The sequence below is a fragment of the Mustelus asterias genome, chromosome 1, assembly GCF_964213995.1.
Source record: "Mustelus asterias chromosome 1, sMusAst1.hap1.1, whole genome shotgun sequence".
NCBI lineage: Eukaryota > Metazoa > Chordata > Chondrichthyes > Carcharhiniformes > Triakidae > Mustelus > Mustelus asterias.
In genome coordinates this window covers 17,954,197-17,977,478 of record NC_135801.1, presented here as the reverse complement: position 1 = coordinate 17,977,478, position 23,282 = coordinate 17,954,197, and the positions used below count along the sequence as shown (strand labels likewise).

Here is a 23,282-nt window from a genome sequence, read left to right as displayed (position 1 = left end):
CATTCATCCGTTGTCGTAGCTTCTGCATGGTCTCCCCAATGTACCATGCCTCGGGACATCCTTTCCTGCAGCGTATCAGGTAGACAACATTGGCCGAGTTGCAAGTGTATGTACCGTGTACCTGGTGGATGGTGTTCCCACGTGAGATGATGGCATCCGTTCTCACGTGGGAACACCATCATCTCTCGTGGGAACACCATCCACCAGGTACACGGTACATACGTTGCAGGAAAGGATGTCCCGAGGCATGGTACATTGGGGAAACCATGCATACGCTATGACAACGGGTGAATGAACATCGCTTGACAATCACCAGGCAAGACTGTTCTCTTCCTGTTGGGGAGCACTTCAGCGGTCACGGGCATTCAGCCTCTGATCTTCAGGTAAGCGTTCACGACACACGACAATGCAGAGTCGCTGAGCAGAAACTGATAGCCAAGCTCCGCACACATGAGGACAGCCTCAACCGGGATCTTGGGTTCACGTCACACTATCTGTAACCCCCACAACTTGCCTGGACTTGCAAAATCTCACTATCCTGTCTGGAAACAATACTCATCTTTTTAACTGGTGCCAAATGCTCTCTCCACTCACATTGTCTGTACCTTTAAGACTTGATTAGCTGTAAAGACTCACATTCCAATCATTATTTATGTAAATTGAGTTTGTGTCTTTGTGCCCTGTTTGTGATCAGAACTCCCATCCACCTGACGAAGGAACAACGTTCCGAAAGCTAGTGGTTTTTGCTACCAAATAAACCTGTTGGACTTTAAGCTGGTGTTGTTAGACTTCTTACTGCTCTTGTCACTCCACAGAACAGGTTTGCCCATGGTCTGTCTGAGCTTGCTCACAATGTAGCCTGCACGATTTATTATCGTCACATGTATTGGTATATATTTAGAAGTATTGTTTCTTGCGCTATACAGGCATACCATAGAATAGAATCCCTACAGTACAGAAGGAAGCCATTCAGCCCATTGAGTCTGTACTGACCACAATCCCACCCTATTCCCGTAACCCCACACATTTACCCTGCTATTTCCCCCTGACACTAAGGGGAAATTTAGCATGGACAATCAACCTAACCCACACATCTTTGGACTTGTGGGAGGGAACCGGAGCACCACACAGACACGGAGAAACTACAAAGTATATAGGGGAGAAGGAAAGGAGAGGATACAGAACAGCTTGTTGATAGCTCAGTGTTGATCATGTAGGGCAGAAGGAAAGGCAGAAAGGCAACAAGGGGCTGGGCAAATGCGAGAGCCAAGCGGCACTGCAAGGTGCTCCGCGACAACATTCAGGGCATCACCAAACTGGCCATCCGAGACCTGGTTCTCTGTAGCAGCGTTAAGTGCATCTCTGGCCTGATGTACAAGGAGGTCCGCAGGGTGCTGAAGGTTTTCCTGGAGAATGTCATCAGGGGCTAGGTGACATACACCAGACTCGCCAAGCGCAAAACAGTGATCACCCTGAAGCACCAGGGGTGGACCCTGTATGGTTTCAGTGGTTTAGGACAGTTTTAAAAAAGATCGAGATGGTACAGAATCGTACAGTCATTTCTAGGGGGCAGAAAAAGATCAACTTGTGAGATAGGTCCATTCAAAAGTCTGATGGCGGCAGGAAAGAAGCTGTTCTTGAGTTTTATTTATTAGTGTCACACGTAGGCTTACATTAACCCTGTAATGAAGTTACCGTGAGGATCCCCTAGTCGTCACACTCCGGCGTCTGTTCAGCTACTGAGGGAGAATTTATCATGGTCAATGCATCTAACCAGCACATCTTTCGGACTGTGGGAGGAAACCAGAACACCTGGAGGAAACCCATGCAGACACGGGGAGAACATGCAGACTCCACACACTGACCCAAGCTGGAATCAAACCTGGGTCCCTAGTGCTGTGAGGCAGCAGTGCTAACCACTGTGCCACCATGCCACCCTAAAGTTGGTTGGTATGTGCTTTCAGGCTTTTGTATCTTTTTCCAGAAAGAGTGGTAGAGACAGAAACTCTCAACTCATTTAAAAGGTGTCTGCATATGCACCTCAAGTGCCATAATCTTGCATGCCAAATGCTGGAGAGGTGGGATTACAGTTTTTTTGGCCAACACCAACATGATGGACCAAATGGTCTCTTTTTGTGCTGTCTACATTCTATGATTCTAGTAGCAAATTTAGGGCACAGTAGGTAGTTATCCAGCTTAATTCCACGTTCTAGCTCTTGTTCTGGTTACGGTATTGAGTACATTTTTTAAAGACAGTGAGGGTCCCCCCCCTTTCAAGTAGAGTTCAAGATCCCCAACACCACTTAGCTTAATTTCTCTTCCAAACTGTACTCTAATCTCTGCAATTACTTTAAAGCTCTATCTCCTGGTTATGTCTCCCATTGGAAACAGGTCCCTCCTATCCTGGCCCCTCAATTGTATGCAGCTCAAATAAATCACTCCTCAGTAAGCGCAAGTGTGTCTGCATGGGTTTGCTCCAGGTGCTCCGATCACCTCCCACGGTCCAAAGAGGTGCTGGTTAGGTGGATTGGCAATGCTAAATTGCCCCTTAGTGTCCCAGGATGTGTAAGGTAGGGGGATTAGTGGGGTAAATATGTGGGGTTGAGGGGATAGGGCAGAGAAGGTCTGGGTGGGATACTCTGTTAGAGAGTTGGTGCAGATTTGATGGGCCAATGTGCAGGTTAGGTTGATTGGCTATGCTAAATTGCCCATTAGTGTCCCAGGATGTGTAGCTTAGAGGGATTAGTGAAGTAAACATGTGGGGTTGTGGTATAGGGCCTGGGTGGGATTGTTGTCGGTGCGACCCAATGGGCCAAATGGCCTCCTTCTGCACTGTAGGGATTCTATGAATATTACAGCGACCAGTTGTAATGCTAAATGCTGTAATTGTTGTAGCCCAACTAGGGTGACAGGCTAGACTGAGTTTGTAGTAAATAAACTAACTTAAAAATCCATGTTTGGAGAGGAAACTGCATCTTGTATGTATTTGAAGAGCAGGTGTGTATTTGAGGAGCATAAATAACTTTTTCCACTGCATTAAGACTGTTCATCTACCTGATGCAAATAAAACCACCTCGTATTTCAAAGCCTGCTTCTAGATTTGGTAGAAGTATTTGTTTATCCAGCCTTGAGTATTACTTGGTGACATGACATATTCTGGTGGCTGGTGGATAGATTATCAGTTCATCGTTCAAACTGTGGATCTTATCATTGCTCATCTAGACATCACGGAAAATACAAAATCAGAAATTGATTTACGAGTGATTAGTAAACACTCGAGAAAATATCTAACATCACCCAAAGTCATGTCACATTCTAACCCCATAATCAGACTTTCCCTTACACTTACCATTCCTCCCCATGGTATAAAATTACACATAACAGAGATAATCAAGACATTTGGGTGACAGAATATCAAAGTGTTTTTATTCCATGGTTATTTTAGAATTTTACCAATTTTTTGCAGCTGCAGTTCTGTCCAGAAACTTGGTTTCTGAGATACTACATTGCATTACATTTTTTAGCCACGATATTACGGAAAGAATCAAGTGGCTCAGCTAACTGTGCAAAGATTATTTTATATACAACTTGAAAATGTGGTTAAGACTTTACAGACCAAAGCGACCACTGCAATTCCAAAGTTCAAATGCAAACTATATTCTCCTCTGGTTTTCCTCAAACCCAGAATAAGGAAACATACTGTGAAGGACAAGATTCAAAAGGTAGCATTGATCATTAAAGGTAGGAAGTGCAAGTACGTAGAACCACTAAAGGCATGCAAATGCAGTCCTTGGTTTTGTATCCAGAGACAAAGTACAAATGCAAGGAGGTAATATTGAACTTGTACAAAACTTAAAATTGGGATGTCTACAATTTTGACACCCCGTCATATAGGAAGGATATAAGAAAGGAACAATTCACTGCAATGGATGAGGGGTTACAATTACAAAGACTTAAAAAATTGAGATTTCTTATTTTCTTTTAGTAGAATTGAGAGATTAAGGGGTGACATGACAAAGCCATTCAATGATTGCAAAAACTGTATTGATAGGTTGTAATTACTGAGTGATAAAAGGATATAAATTAAAGGTTCACCAAAATAATTAAGGGAAGTTAGAAAAAAAAAATCAGTGGGTGGCTAGAATGTCAAATTCTCTGACAAAGAACAGTTGAATTGATCTGGGGCAGCACGGTACTACAGCGGTTAGCACTGCTGCCTCACAGCACCAGGGACCCAAGTTTGATTCCCAGCTTGAGTGACTGTATGGAGTCTGCACTTTCTCCCCATGCCTGTGTGGGTTTCCTCCGGGTGTTCCGGTTTCCTCCCACAGTCCAAAAGATGTGCTGGTTAGGTGCATTGGCCACACTAAATTCTCCCTCAGTGTACCCGAAAAAGCACCGGAGTGTGGCGACTAGGGGACTTTCACAGTAACTTCATTGCGGTGTTAATGTAAGCCTACTATGACTAATAAATAAATAAACTTTTTTACTTCTAAAAAAGGAACCAGATGGTTGCTTGCAAAAGAGGCACAATACATTGTACGGGGGAAAAAGCAAGAGAAGGAAATTAGATTAGATAGTCATGGACAGTAACAATGTAGTTTTTGGTGGCAGGTTCTCTTTCACACAAGACGAAGTCTAAACCGCATGTTAATTTCCACTTTTCTGATATTGACTTTGTGCCACCTAGCTGAAGTTTGTGGTGTTGAGCAATGTTACCTGTAGCCTTTAGAAGCTTGAAAACTTTATGGTTCTGTCAAGTTTCTTCTGCAGCATAAGCATCCCCAGTTTCTTCACTTGCCTCTGTTAGCTACGATTCCCAATCTCGAATATTGGTGTAGCTGCGTTTAGTATACAAAGCCAGGATATCCTCCGCTATACGCACACTTCAAGCAGGACTGAAACCACACCATCACCAACATTAACTTGTATTCCATGTCTTTAGCTATATATGCCAAGACCCAGTTTGTCTTCATTGTTGTCTCATGGCGATTGTTTGAGTGAACTTTCTATCAGTATCCCTAGGTCTGTCATGTCCTACGAATGCTTTTTCATCTTGTATCTTCACTGGCTGATCCATTTCTCCAATCTCGTCACTTTGTACTTACAAATTTAGAACACCCAAAAAGCAATGTCACATATTCCTCTGTAGATGGTCTGCTTGTGTTATTTGCGTTAGTTCCCGACCCCATATAACAGCAAATTTATTCAGCTGTTTCTATTTAAAATTATTTATGTACAATGTAAACAATTGTCCTAGCAGTGAGCCTTCGAGGCATTTTGCTAGTTATCCCCTTCCTGTGAATCTGGGTAGTAAAGATAATTGGTTATGTTTCTACACACTACCTGTCATTTAGTAAGTGTTGTATTAGTAAATATTTTTACATTTAAACTTTAATCACTTCATACAAAGTATCATGTAACAGTACACAGCTCTGATGTGGTAATATCTCTTGTGTGTTAAGTTCCTGTAATAACTTCTTCATTCGCTGCAAGCGTTGCTCTTGACGGCGAGATTTCTGCTGCAAGAATTTCAGTTTCTTTTTCAGCTTCTCATTCTGTTCTTCCAACTGCTGAATCTTTTTCTTTTGCAAACACGCATCACCTACACTGTAGCTGTGATCGTAAACAGTTAGCAGACCATTTGCTTGCTTTAATTCAGCATCCTCTGTTATTTCTTCTGCTGCACGAGGTTGTTCGCTTGCCTTTGCCATTTCTAACTTCTATCAATATAATAATTAATAGATTAACACTCCTGAACACATACTTTTAATATTCAGTCATAGCAGATTTAAAGCTTTGAATCACATTTGTAAAAAGAGATCTACTGCAGTTATTTCCTCAAAGTATAAACTTTTCCTAATTTTTTAATGCTATATTTCAATGTTAAAGTAGAAGATGGTGGACAAGGTACATAAAAATACAAATTAAAGCACGTTTTATCAAAATGTCTGACCCAACAAGTTTTGAGTTAAACACTTTCAAATTCAAGGTTATGCTTTTCCATTTGAAATCAACAGAGATTTTGGGAATAGCAAAAGAAAAGTTTAGTTTCGGCACATCTTTGGTTAGGTTAAATGCTGGTGTGGTCAGACAACAAAATGTGTTTAGAGATGAGGAAAGATTAGTTTCCTGGGAAGGTATCAGAAGGTTAATGTGGTGACCATATTCAAAAAGGATGACCAAACAGATACACACACTTTCAGGCTCACAAGTCAATCACCCCAAAGCCTACATTTTCCCAGTGTAAAAAAGATCCAACGAACTGAGGTCATGGCTTTCCTCATCTAACAGTGTCAAAACAAGCAGCCTATTCTGCACCAGGGGTATGCTGTACGTGAGGTGTTAATAATTTAACCTTTATGTTTACTTGAAAGAAATTGCACTTCAAAAAGGTTAAAAAACTTCTTCATAATACTAGAGATTTTCTTGCGGTCTTCAGTGTCAGTTTAGCTCAATTGGCTGGATAGCTGGTTAGTGATGCAGAGCGATGCCAACAGTGTGAGTTCAATTCCTGTACAGGCTGAGGTTATTCTCAACCTTGCCTCTCGCCTGAGGTGTGGTGATCCTCAGGTTAAAACACAACCGGTCAGTTTATGGTCATCTGGGACTATGCGACTTTACCTTTACATGGGTTAGAAGGACAGAGCTCCCCAGGTATCTGCCAAACAAATTACATGCATATCTAAGTACACAGAAGCTGGAAAATAGCATGTTTTTTAAAGCATTCCACCCAGTTTTTACATACAAGTTTTATTATTCTGTTAGTATTGTGAATTGTTGCTTCTATGCATTTCTTTAGGTATAAATCAGCTACACTAGCAGCTTTTGCCTGTACGCAAGTCAAATGCAGGCTATTTTCTCCTGATTCAGTTGACAGGAGAATGTATTTTGCTGTGAGGTTTACGATGACTCTGTATCCTAGTCTAGCATTTAACTCAACCCAAGCACAGCAGTTGAGAGGGGTGCATGTTATTCTTTATCCAAAACGCTACTCAGTCATTAGCACTAGAAGCAGCAAATATATTGGGAGAAAGGCAAATCTGTGAAATAAGTTTTCTTAATAGACAAAGTGAAGGTTTATTTACATGACTGAGTTTGAAGATTAACACATTCAAAGAGATACAAATGAATTGCCAGCTGCAAAATGATTGCCCACTTAAGATAAAGGAAAAGTGGGATCAAATCAACTGAAGACATTGTACAGATTGGAACTAAATTACTATTTGCAGTACAAACTAACTCATATTGTTGTTCTTGCATATATCTGGCTGAGAGACATACTGACCAGAGTATTTGGAACAATCCTTGCTCCAGTTAGTTAAACTCAGACAGGGAAGCTTTTTATAAGTGACCTCAACACCCATTAATGAAAGCTGAGGAACGAGAGGAGGGGAGGGGAGGGGAGGGGAGGGGAGGGGAGGGAGGGGAGGGAGGGGAGGGAGGGGAGGGAGGGGAGGGAGGGGAGGGAGGGGAGGGAAAGAGAAGAGAGGGAAAGAAAAATTCAAATTTAACATGTTTTCTTTCCATCTACAGGAACAAGCGATTTAAAAGTGCTGCCATTGCTTCTTTAATAAAAATCATGTAAATTAACAATGTGTACTAGATGTTCAATGTTTATGCCAGTGTTGCTAAGGTGCACTTGGTTTTGGACAACGGTGGTGCCTTTGCTTCCCACGTAAAAGTATTTAGTACAGAGTTTGGACAGACGCGGCTGGGCAATACAGATAGCATTCTCCATCGATAGGAGGACTGCGCTTCCATTATTAATGTACAAATTGGCCAACAATTTGTGAAGAGGCACAAGTGCATTGCTGGATCATTTGCACCACTCTGCGAACACAACGTTTCCCCTTTATTCTCCCCCGAGTTTCATGAATTTGTTACATTTGCCCAGTAAACTTGCCACAGAAAGTTTAGTCAAGTAATAAATGTACAATAAGTCTAAATGACTGCCAATCAACTTCTCTGATGCAAAAAATGAACAATTTAAAGTGTGGAGTCTCATTTCATTCTTTGGTGTGGCCTCACCAACACCCGATACAATTGCAGTAAAACATCCCCGTTCCTGTACTCAACTCTTCTCACTATGAAGGCCAACATATCATTTGCCTTCTTTACTGCCTACTCACTTTCACCGACTGATACACAAGGACACCAAGGTCTCGCTGAGCATCCACCTCTCTCAATTTACGCCCATTCAAATAATAATTTGCATTCCTATTTTTGCAACTGAAGTGGATAACCTCATATTTATCCACATTTTACAGTATCTGCCATGCATTTGCCCACTCATTTAGCCTGTCCAAATCATGCTGAAGCATCTCTGCATCCTCCTCACAGTTCACCCTCCCACCCAACTTGAGATAATACATTTAGTTGCCTCATCCAAATCATTATAATATCATGTTATATAATATATAAAGACAGCACGGTGGCACAGTGGTTAGCACTGCTGCCTCACAGTGCCAGGGACCCAGTTTCGATTCTGGCCTCAGGTGACTGTGGAGTCTGCATGTTCTCCCGGTGTCTGCATCAGTTTCCTCCACATGCTCCGGTTTCTTCCCACAGTCCAAAGATGTGCAGGTTAGGTTGATTGGCCATACTAAATTGCCCCTTAGTGTCAGGGGCATTATGCTGTGCAGGGTAAATACGTGGGGTTACAAGGATAGGACCTGAGTTGGATTGTCATTGGTACAGTCTTGATGGGTTGAATAGCCTCCTTCTGCACTGCAGGGATTCTATAATAATAATGTGAACAGTTGGGGTCCTAGCACAGATCCCTGCAGTACCCCACTTAGTCACTGCCTGCCAATTAGAAAAAGACCCATTTATTTCAATTCTGCTTCCTGTCTGCTAACCAGCTTTCTATCCATCTCAAGATATTACCTGCCACCTGTGCGCTTTAACTTCACATTGTAGTCTGCTAAGTGAGACCTTGTCGAAAGCCTTCCGAAAGTCTAAATAAATCCACTGGTTCTCCCTGGTCATCTCCACTACTTACAAGAATGCCATTACAAGCATGATTTCCCATTTGTAAATCCATGCTGACTTTATCTGATTACACCACTGCTTTCCAAATGCTGTGTTATGAAATCCTTGATAATGTACTCGAGCAACTTTCCTACTAATGACGTTAGGCTCACTGATCTATAGTTCCCTGTTTTCTCTCTACCTCCCTTTTTGAATAGCGGGTGTACATTAACATCCCCCTCTCACTCTTAATCCAACCTTTAATTTCCTTTCTATTCCTCTTTCTGTACCTTATTTGACAAATTCAACCACTCTAATTCTCTCTCCTTCCTATGTTCATTTTTCAATCCTTAAATCTTATTGGTTAAGGTGATACACTGATGGTCCTGTTGGGCAGTGGGGTCTCTGATGCACCATTCTCAGTTTGTAGTTACAGAGCAAAAAGGCTTTGAGCTGAAGGGCTCAGGAAAAAGTCCAAACTGAGCAGAAATCAAGTTGCCCAACTCTAACAGATTCCAGCCCACTAAACCAATGTCATTTCTCTGTTCTAATTTTTCAGGTAAATGTTAAAGAATCCATGAGACCGTCCAAACAAGAGAGACCTAGCTAACTTTTAGTCAAATAACACTATCAAGAATAGCTTAAGTGATAGCTAATTTCATGGGTGTGTGTGTCAAATTTCTGATGTTGGATCTTAATATGATAGGATCATTATGCATTACATTCTACATAGACTTAGCAATGCAATCAAAATTTTAATTAAAACTATAGAATGGGTTGGAACCACTGTGTATTAATCTGTATAAGGTACCTTATAAAATGACAGCGCTACATTTAAAGTTAGTTATCTGCCCTGACAAAGTCACCCAGACTGAAAACACTAGCTCTATTCCTTCTCCACATGTGTTGTCAGACCTGCTGAGATTTTCCAGCATATTTTGTTTGGATCAATATTAATCAACTTATTCTGCATTGTAATCGAATAACAAAAAAAAGTTACCTTTGACTGTTGATTTGGTCGGGTAAAGCAAAAAATGGACGGTACAGCATTTTCTTCTAGTATTTTGTTGTTACAGTTCTTTCTAAAACAGTCCAACGTGAAATGTTCTGAGCAAAGATTGCTGTTTTTGGTGGGTGTAAAATTACGTCGCCTGACTGCAGCCAGCCACTTCTTACAGAGCTCTGGTCGTTTCAGGGGAAACCTTTAAAGAGGTTTTAGAAATATTGTTAGGAGGGAAGATCTTAATTGCAGTCAATGTAATTCTTCTGCACATTCACCTAGCCACCCACATGCATCAGGGTACACGATGATGTCAGTCTCCACGAGTATGCAAAAAGGTGAGATTTTAATTCTAAATATTAGAGTATTGTGTGCGATGCCAGGGCGGCACGGTAGCACAGTGGTTAGCACTGCTGCTTCACAGCTCCAGGGTCCCGGGTTCGATTCCCGGCTCGGGTCACTGTCTGTGTGGAGTTTGCACATTCTCCTCGTGTCTGCGTGGGTTTCCTCCGGGTGCTCCGGTTTCCTCCCACAGTCCAAAGATGTGCGGGTTAGGTTGATTGGCCAGGTTAAAAAAAAATTGCCCCTTAGAGTCCTGGGATGCGTAGGTTAGAGGGATTAGCGGGTAAAATATGTGGGGGTAGGGCCTGGGTGGGATTGTGGTCGGTGCAGACTCGATGGGCCGAATGGCCTCCTTCTGCACTGTAGGGTTTCTATGATTTCTATGATGGGGGCCATGTAGCCCCCTGTGGACTGAGGTCTCGTTTAACAGACTGGCCAGTCCTCATAACTACTATATTCAACTGCATGTTCATTTGGCTAGCCCTAAACCTAGGAAGTAACTGCTGTGCAGCTCCTCTGTGGCTGTTCTACACCTCCCCACAGTTCTCTTTCAGTAAGAGGCTCGGTGTTACACCATGTCAGAACTTCCTAGATTTAAACTCCAACTTAAAAATGTCAAGTATTTTACGCTTAAAAAGTACTATAGCCAGTTGCATGATCCACAAAAAGTAATGAAACAAGCTGGCAGGCTGAACTTGGGAGAGTGAATGCACAGCAAGATTGGTTGAGCAAGAAATATTGCCGAGGACATCAAAACTTGTCTGCTGTTTTCCCAAATAGTGCCATGGGATCTTTTACATCCACCTAAAAAATCCAATGGCATGAAGCCTCAATTTAAACTCTCAACTAAAACACAGCACCTCTGGCAGTGCAGCACCCTACAGGGAAATCAGCATTACTGACCAAAGCAGATATTGTTGGGTGGATCACAGAACATCAACCGAGCAGGAGGAACAATTCTTCTGCCCTCCCTTGAAGTGACAAAAAAAACCAAACATCAGCTGAGGCTTGGGGCTATTGCTTTTCAGAGACCAATATTTCAAGAACACTCTGCTCAAATTCAGACAACACAGTCATACTCATATGGTGCAGGTGCAAGAACTATTGGCGGAGGCTGGAACTTGCATCTGCAATACAGGAGGGCAGGACATGATATGACTATGTCACTCCAGGAGATTAACGTAGGCACCAAACAGGAGAAGAGTGCAAGAGCTGATGCAACTTCTGCAGTGGGTAGATGCAAGTTTCACAAAGTAGTCTTTATAGATCAGAAAATGCACTCTCATTGTAGTTTTGACTGGGAGTCATGTCCACTGTGTTTAAAATCAAATCAGCATGCTTCCACTTAAGCAGCAGCATCAATCCCACCCCAACCATCTCCCCCTACCTCCTTCGTTTGATTCTGATGGACATGCTGTGAGCAGAAAGATCAGAAAATCAGTGTTTTTAGGTGTTGGTTGAGGGACGAAATATTAGCCAGGACACCAGAAGAACTCAGCCACTCTAAGTTCAGATAGGGCTGCGGAATCTCAACCACCCAAAGAGAAGTCCAGCTTAGGTCCAACATTTCAACCAGTTTGTTGAATCATATTTCTGTGCAGTACTGAGAGAGTGTGTATCAGTCGTATTGGATTATGTGCTTCCAGTCTCTGCAGCCTGACTCAAAGACAAAAGTATCACCACTGAGACAGACCGACAACAGGAAATAGTTCAATTCAGTGTGCATGTATTACCAAATTAGGCCAAAAGGCAAGTTGCAAACAGTTTGTATTTTATAACAACAGCAATCTTTTCACTTGATCACAACTAACACCGCCCAGAAAAGCTTCTCGCCTGAACGCCGCCCGTTCCCATTCCCTGAAACCCCGTTCCATATCCCCACATCACCTTTCCCGTGAAACTCCCTTCCCCAAAACCCTTCACCCAGCCTAACCCTGTCCTCCTCAATTCAGCTCTGACGAAGGGTCATCCTGGCTCAAAACATTAGTTCTGTTCTCTCTCCACAGATGTCAGGCCTGCTGAGATTTTCCAGCAATTTCTGTCTTTGCTCTTCAGCTCCCCTCCTGAAACCTCTTCCTCACACCTGCCTCAACTCCCTCCCCTAAATGTCATTCTTCCTCGTCCCAACACCCCTGCTCCTCACAAATCTCCCTCCCTTCCACCTCCACCCCATCAACACCCCTTCTCCATCCCATCACCCTCTCCCCTCCCCTCAGCCCCCCCCACAACCTCCCCCTCCCCACCCCCCTCCCCCTCCCCACCCCCCACCCCCCCTCCCCCTCCCCTCAACCCCCTCCCCACCCCCCCTCCCCTCAACCCCCTCCCCACCCCCCCTCCCCCTCCCCACCCCCCCTCCCCCTCCCCACCCCCCCTCCCCCTCCCCACCCCCCCTCCCCACCCCCCCTCCCCCTCCCCACCCCCCCTCCCCACCCCCCCTCCCCCTCCCCCCTCCCCCTCCCCACCCCCCCTCCCCCTCCCCACCCCCCCTCCCCCTCCCCACCCCCCCTCCCCCCTCCCCACCCCCCCTCCCCACCCCCCCTCCCCCTCCCCACCCCCCCTCCCCCTCCCCCTCCCCACCCCCCCTCCCCCTCCCCACCCCCCCTCCCCCTCCCCTCAACCCCCTCCCCTCAACCCCCTCCCCACCCCCCCTCCCCCTCCCCTCAACCCCCTCCCCACCCCCCCTCCCCTCAACCCCCTCCCCACCCCCCACCAACCCCCCACCAACCCCTCCCCCCAACCCCCTCCCCTCAACCCCCTCCCCCCAACCCCCTCCCCCCAACCCCCTCCCCACAACCCCCTCCCCACAACCCCCTCCCCCCAACCCCCTCAACCGCTGTTTAAAGGCTGCCCCCGGAGCTTTATCGCTCTTAGGTGGCGCCCAGACCACGGAAAGAGAGAGAGTGTCAGCAGCCAGGCGCTCCCTACCTGTGGAAGGAAACTCCCCGGTCCTTATCGTAGCGATTCTTGCAGCCATAGGCCGAACAGGACAACACCATGACACCAAAACCTTTCCCTCTGCCCAACTCGCCCACCCGAAAACAAACCACACCCCGATTGGCTGCACGGAGCTCTGTTCTGATTGGCTGAATCAATGCAGACTCTGATTGGTTGCTGCTATCATGGTTCTGATTGGTTGGATCGACACTTGGTGGCAATGTAATGAATCATAAAATCATAGAAACCCTACAATGCAGAAAGAGGCCATTTGGCCCATCGAGTCTGGGAATGTAATGAATGTTCTGGGGAAATGTAACCTCCTGCAATGCTTAAAATTTATTTATTAGTGTCACCAGTAGGCATAAATTAACACTGCAATGAAGTTACTGAGAGAATCCCCGAGTCGCCACACTCCGGCACCTGTTCGGGTACACTGAGGGAGAACTTAGCATGGCCAATGCACCTAACCAGCACATCTTTCGGACTTTGGGAGGAAACCGGAGTACCCGGAGACACGGGAAGAATGTGCAAACTCCGCACAGACCGTGACCCAAGCCGGGAATCGAACCCGGATCCTTGGCGTTAGAGGCAGCAGTGCTAACCACTGTGCCAATCGGTACACGCTTCCTACCAAGTATGGAAAACCCTCAGTTCGTAGCTTATGATTGTGGTTTTCAGTTGGTCTGTGTTTGATTGGGTGATTATTATTGATGCTCACCGTCCTTAATCAAATAATTTGATTTATTTTTGTCACATGTATTGGGATACAGTGAAAAGTATTGTTTCTTGTGTGCTATGCAGGCAAAACATACGTTCATACAGTAAATAGGGGTGAAGGAGAGGCTGCAGAATGTAATGTTACAGTCATAGCTAGGGTGTAGAGAAAGATCAGCTTAATATAAGGTAGGTCCATTCAAAAGTCTGATGACAGCAGAGAAGAAGCTGTTCTTGAGTCGTTTGGTACGTGTCCTCAGACTTTTGTATCAAAGAACAATACAGCACAGGAACAGGCCCTTCGGCCCTCCAAGCCTGCGCCGCTCATGTGCCCAACTAGACCATTCGTTTGTATCCCTCTATTCCCAGTCTGTTCATGTGGCTATCTAGATAAGTCTTAAATGATCCCAGTGTGTCCGCCTCAATCAGCTTGCTTGGCAGTGCATTCCAGGCCTCCACCACCCTCTGTGTAAAATACGTCCCCCTGACATCTGTGTTGAACCTTGCCCCCCTCACCTTGAACCTGTGACCCCTTGTGTTCGTCACCTCCGACCTGGGAAAAAGCTTCCCACTGTTCACCCTATCTATGCCCTTCATAATTTTATACACCTCTATTAGGTCGCCTCTCATCCTCCATCTTTCCAGGGAGAACATCCCCAGTTTACTCAATCTCTCCCCATAGCTAAGACCCTCCATACCAGGCAACATCCTGGTAAACCTTTTCTGTACTCCCTCCAAGTCCTTCTGGTAGTGTGGCGACCAGAACTGGATGCAGTATTTCAAATGTGGCCTAACCAACATTCTATACAGCTGCAACATCATATGCCAACTTTTATATTCTATGCTCGTCCAATATAGGCAAGCATGCCATATGCCTTCTTCACCACCCTCTCCACCTGTGCTGCCACCTTTAAGGATCTGTGGACTTGTACACCCAGGTCCTTCTGTGTCCTCCTGATGGTTCTGCCATTTATTGTATAGCTCCCCCTTACATTAGATCTACCGAAATGCATCACTTCGCATTTACCTGGATTAAATTCCATCTGCCATTTCTCCGCCCAATGTTCCAGCCTATCTATATCCTGAAGTATTCTCTGACAATGTTCATCACTATCCACAACTCCAGCAATCTTTGTGTCATCCGCAAACTTACTGATCACACCAGCTACATCTTCCTCCAAATCATTTATATATATCACAAACAGCAGAGGTCCCAGTACAGAGCCCTGCGGAACACCACTAGTCACAGACCTCCAACCAGAAAAAGACCCCTCCACTGCTACCCTCTGTCTTCTATCGCTAAGCCAGTTCTCCACCCATCTAGCTAGCTCACCTTTTATCCCGTGAGATTTAACCTTTTGCACCAGCCTGCCATGAGGGACCTTGTCAAACGCTTTACTAAAATCCATATAGACGACATCCACGGCCCTTCCCTCGTCAATCGTTTTTGTCACCTCCTCAAAAAACTCAACCACATTTGTGAGGCATGATCTCCCTCGTACAAAACCATGCTGTCTATCGCTAATGAGATTATTCAGTTCTAAATGCGCATATATCCTATCTCTAAGAATCTTCTCCAACAATTTCCCTACCACGGACGTCAAGCTCACCGGCCTATAATTATCCGGGTTATCCTTGCTACCCTTCTTAAATAACGGGACCACATTTGCTATCCTCCAATCCTCTGGGACCTCACCTGTGTCCAATGAAGAGACAAAGATTTCTGTTAGAGGCCCAGCAATTTAATCTCTTGCCTCCCTGAGGAGTCTAGGATAGATGCCATCCGGCCCTGGGGATTTGTCTGTCTTAATGTTTCTTAAAAAACCTAACACTTCCTCCCTTGTAATTGAGATTTTTTCTAACGGGTCAACACATCTCTCTGAGACACTACCAGTCAACATGTCCCTCTCCTTTGTGAATACTGATGCAAAGTATTCATTTAGGATCTCTCCTACTTCCTTTGGTTCTAAGCATAATTCCCCTCCTTTGTCCATGAGAGGTCCGATTCTTTCCCTAACAACCCTCTTGTTCCGAACGTATGTATAAAATGCCATTAGGATTCTCCTGAATCCTGTCTGCCAAGGACATTTCATTACCCCTTTTTGCCCTTCTAACTCCCTGTTTGAGTTCTTTTCTACTTTCTCTGTATTCCTCCAGTGCTCCATCTGTTTTTAGCTGCCTGGACCTCATGTATGCCTCTTTTTTTCTTTTTGATTAGACCCACAATTTCACTGGTTATCCACGGCTCCCGAATCCTACCTTTCCTATCCTTCCTCTTTACAGGCACGTGCCTGACCTGCAGTCCTATCAACTACTCCTTAAAAGACTCCCACATGCCAGATGTGGATTTACCCTCTAACAGCCTCTCCCAATCAACAGCCACCAAATCCTGCCTAATCCGGCTGTAGTTAGCCTTCCCCCAATTCAGTACCTTACCCATAGGACAACACTCATCTTTTTCCATTACTATCCTAAAGTTTACAGAATTGTGGTCACTATTTGCCACATGTTCCCCTACTGAAACTTTGATGACCTGACCGGGCTCATTCCCCAGTACTAAGTTCAGTATAGCCCCCTCTCTAGTTGGACTGTCAACATATTGTTCCAAAGAATGTACGCATTTTATAAATTCTTCTCCGTCCAGGCCTGCAGCCCTAAGCGATTTGCAGTCTATGTGAGGGAAATTAAAGTCTCCCACTACAACAACCCTATTTTTTCTGCACCTGTCCAGAATCTTCTTACATATCCGTTCCTCAACTTCCCGTGGGCTGTTGGGAGGCCTGTAGTATACCCCCAGCATAGTGACTGCGCCCTTCCTGTTTCTGAGCTCCATCCACAGTGACTCGTTACCTGACCCTTCCAAACTGTCCACCCTCTGTACCGCTGTAATATGCTCCCTAACCAGCATTGCTATTCCCGCAGCTCTCCTAGCCCCTCCTCTGTCTCGCCTAAAACACTTATACCCCGGAATATTCAGCTGCCAGTCCTGTCCTTCTTTTAACCAAGTCTCCGTCACTGCAACCACATCCAAGTTCCGCGCAAGCATTAAGACTCTAAGCTCGTCTATCTTGCCCATGACGCTCCTTGCATTGAAGCAGATGCACTCCAGACCTCCAAGCCCACTGAGGTCATCCTCCCCCAGAACGCTCTTCCTCTTAGATTGCCTTGTCTTGGCCCCAACCTTGTCCCCAGCCTCTATACTTATTGACCTATTCCCGATGGAAAAAAAAAATCATAGAATCCCTATAGTGAAGGAGGAGGCCATTTGACCTATCGAGCCTGCACTGACAACAATCCCAACCAGGTCCTATCCTTGAAACCCTCCCCCCCCACCCCAGGACCCCTGACACTAAAGGGGCAATTTGGCATGGCCAATCAACCTAACTAGCACATTTTTGGAGTGTGAGAGTGTCCTCGGAGTGAGTATATATCCAGAGATAGTGTCTTCGCACCCTCTGTGAAATAGGATAAGAGTCTGATTTCGTAACTGCTTTAACTTTCCTACAGCCCACACACAATCGTTGGGTACCATCACTATGGGTGAGTGCCACTCACTTCAGTTATGTCATTTTGAAGCATACTTTCAAACTGCTTTTGAACCTGTGCCAATTTTAGAGGGTTAAGTCAAGGAGGTTGCTTAATTGGAACAGCATTTCCTACATCTGCACCATGTATAACCATTCTAAAGTTAAAAGTAAAAGTTAAAGTTAATTTATTAGTCACAAGTAAGGCTTACACTGACACTGCAATGAAGTTACTGTGAAATTAACGTCGCCACACTCCAGCGCCTGTTCGGGTCCATGCACCTAACCAGCACGTCTTTCAGACTGTGGGAGGAAACTGGAGCACCCAGAGGAAACCCACACAGACACGGGGAGAATGTGCAAACTCCACACAGACAGTGACCCAAGCCGGGAATCAAACCCGGGTCCCTGGCGCTATGAGACAGCAGTGCTAACCACTGTGCCACCATGCTGCCCCTACTACATTCTAGTTCTTCCCAACTTATTCCCACATACTTGTCCATGTGATATTAATAACTCTTTCAGATCACTTCGATTGTTCTCTGCAAGGTTACTCAATAATTTATCCCAATTTTTAATAACATCCTCGTTATCCAACTTAACTTGGGGAATGTCAAATTCAGAGTCATCTGGATTTGGTTCTTCCCTCTGAGTTATAACCACTAAAACCTCCTCCTTTTGCTCTCCTTCCCAATCAAAATACCTTTTAAGTATATTCACATACACACAAGAGTTTTCCTTCTCTCTGATGTTCTTATCAAATAATTTACCTCACTCAATTTCCTTTCAATTTCATAAGGCCGACTAAACCTTGCTTTTAAAGGTTCACCTACCACTGGTAGCAGTACTAAGAATTTATCCCCACTAGCAAAACTACAAATTTTTGAATTCTTCCCTGCTTCCTGTTTCATCGCATGCTGTGCTACTTTTAAATGTTGTCTAGCCAATTCACCTGCTCTATTCAACCTTTCCCTAAAATTTGACATGTAGCCCAATAATGTAGTCTCAGAACACTCACTCACCACTTTCTCCTTAATCAATTTAAGTGGTCCCCTTACCCCATAATCAAAAATCAATTCAAATGGACTGAATTTTGACGACTCATTAGGTGCATCCCTAATTGCAAAGAGTACAAATGAATTCCTTTATCCCAATTCTCTGGAAAATTTTGACAATAACCTCTCAACATTGTCTTTAAAGTTTAATGCCACCACTCTAGCCCTCCGTGATTCTGGATGGTACGCAGTAGATTTAAATTGTTTTATTCCCAAGATATCCATAACTTCCATTATAGTCAATAGATATTGATTCCCAGATATTGATTTTTCGTTTTAGGAAGGGGTCCCACATAATCAATTGAGACCCTGGTAAATGATTCGTCAAATGCTGGAATGGGCGTCAAGGGTGCTGGTTTCATCACCACTTGAGGTTTCCCTATCACTTGACATGTGTGACATGACTAACAAAATGTAACTACATCTTTATGCAGTCCAGGTCAATAAAAATGTTTTTGTATTTTCGCTTGAGTTTTCCTTACTCCCAAGTGACCTCCTACTGATACCTCATGTGCTACTTACAACATCTCCTTTCTATACCCTACCAGCAATACCACTTGATGAACTTCTACCCACTTTTCATCCGCCTGAATATGTAAAAGGTCTCCATTTCCTCATTAAGACATCATTTTTAAGGTAGTAACATTCTGGTATGCACTCAGATTCCTCTTCCATGTATGCTTTCTCTTACAACTGTTTTATTTCTATATCATTCAGGAAAGGTCCCAGGATATGCATGCTTCACCGGCTTAGTTGTTTGATTCTCCACTGGCTTTTCAACCACAGTAGGCATTGCTCCCATCTGTGAGCCAGCTATAGGGTTGGCTTATGAGGACAGACTGAGTAGACTGGGGCTATACTCTTTGGAATTCAGAAGAAGGAGGGGAGATCTTATAGAAACATAAGATTATGAAGAGAATAGAAAAGAAAGAAGCAGGGAAGTTGTTTCCACTGGCGGGTGAAACTAGAACTAGGGGGCATAGCCTCAAAATAAGGGGAAGCCGATTTAGGACTGAGTTGAGGAGGAATTTCTTCACACAAAAGGTCATGAGTCTGTGGAATTCCCTGCCCAGTGAAGCAGTTGAGGCTACCTCACTGAATGTTTTTAAGGCAAGGATAGATACATTTTTGAACAGTAAGGGAATTAAGGGTTATGGTGAGCAGGCAGGTAAGTGGAGCTGAGTCCACAAAAAGATCAGCCATGATCTTATTGAATGGCGGAGCAGGCTCGAGGGGCCAGATGGCCTACTCCTGCTCCTAGTTCTTATGTTCTTATATCATTAGCCAAGATAAACCGTATTCCTGGACAAGACAATTTCTCTATTGCTCCTACTACCACTTCATCTCTCTTCACTGGACTCTCCAACCTTACCTTGTATTATGGAACACTACTCCTCACCTTGAATTTCACGCATTACTACCTTTTCTGGCAATAACTCCTCTTACCATCAAAAATTGACTTGCTCCCTTATCTCTTAAAATTTTAACTTCTTCACCTACTCCTCCTGGTATACACGAGTAAACTTTATCCACATAAGTAAATTCTTTAAAGAGATCCGGCACTTTCTTATCAATCAACTCCTGACCAGGCTGTACCTTCTTTTGCTTCTACTGGGCTTTCCTTTATTACTTTAACAAACCCCAATGGTTTATCCTGTTTTACCAGGTCAGTCTTCCCAGGGCTTTTCTTAAACCAGCACCACTGCAACTTTGCATGGCCTAATTTATTACAGTGAAAACATTTTGAGGCTTTTCATTTCTCTTCCACCTTCCTGTATTTCCTTTTTAACCTGAGGTACACTGTCTTTATTATCTTCAACAAGATCTTCTTTACCTTTACCACCTGAATATTTCTCTTTTCCCCAGTTTCTATCCCTCATTGGCTGAAACTGATGTCGGAAACCAAACTTTGATTTATGAATTAATTCATTATCATCTGCCATTTCTGCTGCTAACCTCACAGTTTACGCATTTGCACTTCTAACATTTCAAGTTCAAATTGTCTTTCCAGTTTCTGAAGTTTCAATTCTCTCTCTTTTTCCCTTGCCTGAAATTCAAGCAGTTTCATTTATTTTCTTGTTGTAATTCAAACTGTTTCAATTCTTTTGCTTTTTGTCCCTCCCATTTTCTGCTGCAATAGCCTCCCTTTCTTTTGCTTTTTCTGCTGCAATTGGATCCCTTTCTTTGGCCTTTTGTTGCTAGGGCTGTCCTTTCTTTTGTTACCCTCTCTCTTTCCTTTATTTCGAATTCAAGCTGCTTTAATTCTTTTTCATGTTCAGATTGTTTCATTTGTAATTGAGTTCTAGTCATTTCCAATGATTCTGACTGTGTTTCTGGCAATTTTAAATGCTGAGCTATAGCCACAATTATCTTCCGCTTCCATACACTGTCAGGCAATGTCAACTGCAATGTTTTTGTCAATTCCAAAAGTTTTGTTTTAGTCACCTTTTGTAAACTACCTTGTGTGGCTTCCTCCACCCCCAAGAACTTCTTAGCCTCTGAAAGAGTCTTTATGCCACAAGGCACTTCCTATTTAAATCTGAATACAACATCAGAAAAGAAAACACCAATATGCTCACCACACACTGTCTTGGAGTTCAATAATCCCAAATCAATCAAAAAATATAGATTTTAACCCAACGAGGGACATTCTCTCTTCCACCTTTTTCCATCGGGAGAAAGATACAAAAGTCTGAGGTCACGCACCAACCGACTCAAGAACAGCTTCTTCGCCGCTGCCATGAGACTCCCGAATGGACCCACCCTGCACCAAGCTGATCCCTCTCCACACCCCAGCCATGACTGCAACACTACACTCTGCACCCTCTCCTTTCCTTCTCTATGAATGGTATACTTTATCTGTATAGCGCACAAGAAACAATACTTTTCACTGTATGCCAATACATGTGACAATAATAAATCAAATGTTATGGTTCAGGTTAGAAACTCCAAAAAGTGTTTTATGAGGCCCACCTGAATCATACGTTTTGCATCTTGGATTTGGTTAGGATAAGCACGAGATGTTTCACTTCAGGTGTGATTCAAAAGACCCACTAGAGAGCTTTTAGCAAAACGTTTATTTAAGAATATAGTCAACGTGTATAGTAATAAAATTAGCAAGAAGGTTTATCAATTACAAACAAGAAACAAAACCACTATAATGTATAACCCGTTAATGAATATGTTCATTAACAGTTAGACATTGTGTTCCAATTAAACCAAAACCCATAGACTAAAAAAAACATTTTTACAGGTTTAACACAGCACAGACGCACTCACATGATAATGGAAATTTGAGTCCTTTGGTTGAAGTCTGCAGTTCTCTCCGTTCATTCCAAATAGTTTGAAGATAAGACAGCTTCCCAAAAGCATCAGAGCGTCTAGTCTAGTCCCCAACAACAACAAACTTTCACCCTTTAGGAAAACAAGATCTTGTTTTCAACTAATCAATAGGAAAGGGTAAAACACTTCTTTTTGAGCTTGCTATCCTTTCCAAAACAAAAGCAATAAACTCTAGCCTGTAGCTCAAAACTGAAATCAATCCTTGTCACCTGACCTGCCCACAGTTTTTTTTTCTCCTTCCCAACAATGCCTAAGCACTTAAGGCTGTCAGCATGAATTTTTAAAAACTCTTAAAGGTACACTAACATCACAATATCCAGAGATAGTGTCCTCTCTCCCTCAGTGAACGAGTTTATATTGAGAGATAGTATTCTTTATGAATGAGTTTACATCAAGAGACAGTGTCCTCTCTGTGAGTGAGTTTATATCCAGAGACAGTGTCCTGGAACACCTAGATAACAAGGACACCTATGTCAGACTCCTTTTTGTTGACCGCAGCTCAGCCTTCAAACTATTAATCCCACGAAACTCATCTCCAAATTCCATGGCCTGGGCCTCGGCTCCTCCCTCTGCGACTAGATCCTGAACTTCCTAACAACTCACAGACCACAATCAGTAAGGATAGGTAACAACACCTCCTCCACAATCATCCTCAACTCCGGTGCCCCACAAGGCTGTGTTCTCAGCCCCTACTATACTCCTTATACACCTATGACTGTGCGGCTAAATTCTAGGTCTTGTTCGAACCTGTGCATGAAGATGTCATCAAACCAGCAACAAAACCTCTTCACCGCACAGGACCTTCAACCGATGCTATACACTAGATACATCGATGACAAATGGTGAACAATCACTGAAACAACTATATGATGACATCAACAAGTTCCATCCCACCATCAGACTCACCATGGACTACTCTCCAGAATCGGTTGTATTCTTGGACACACACATCTCTGTCAAGGACAGTCACCTCAGCACTTCACTGTATCGCAAGCCCATGGATAACCTCACGATGCTCCACTTCTCCAGCTTCCACCTTAAACATGTTAAAGAAGCCATCCCCTACGGACAAGCCCTCTGTATACACAGGATCTGCTCAGATGAGGAGGATCGCAACAGACACCTTCAGACGCTGAAAGATGCCCTCATAAGAACAGGATATGGCGCTCGACACATCGATCGACAGTTCCGAAGTGCCACAGCGAAAAACCACACCGACCTCCTCAGAAGACAAACACGGGACACGGTGGACAGAGTACCCTTCGTCGTCCAGTACTTCCCCGGAGCAGAGAAGCTACGACATCTTCTCTGGAGCCTTCAACATGTCATCGATGAAGACGAATATCTCGCCAAGGCCATCCCCACACCCCCACTTCTTGCCTTCAAACAACCACA

General features: G+C 44.0%; 1 protein-coding gene across 2 annotated transcripts; it reads right to left on the bottom strand.

Annotated features, from left to right (window-relative positions):
- Nucleotides 1-3,398: 3,398 nt before the first annotated feature.
- Nucleotides 3,399-21,955, bottom strand: LOC144491894 (THAP domain-containing protein 1-like). 2 transcript variants are annotated; one of them, XM_078210192.1, is made up of 3 exons: nucleotides 21,825-21,955; nucleotides 9,974-10,175; nucleotides 3,399-5,723 (listed from the first exon to the last, which is right to left on the bottom strand). In XM_078210192.1, coding segments are annotated over exons 1-3 (540 nt in total). In that variant the 5' UTR covers nucleotides 21,827-21,955; the 3' UTR covers nucleotides 3,399-5,387. The 2 variants fall into 2 exon arrangements, with proteins under 2 accessions (XP_078066318.1, XP_078066314.1); XM_078210188.1 differs by lacking the exon at nucleotides 21,825-21,955 and adding an exon at nucleotides 13,241-13,365.
- Nucleotides 21,956-23,282: the final 1,327 nt, after the last annotated feature.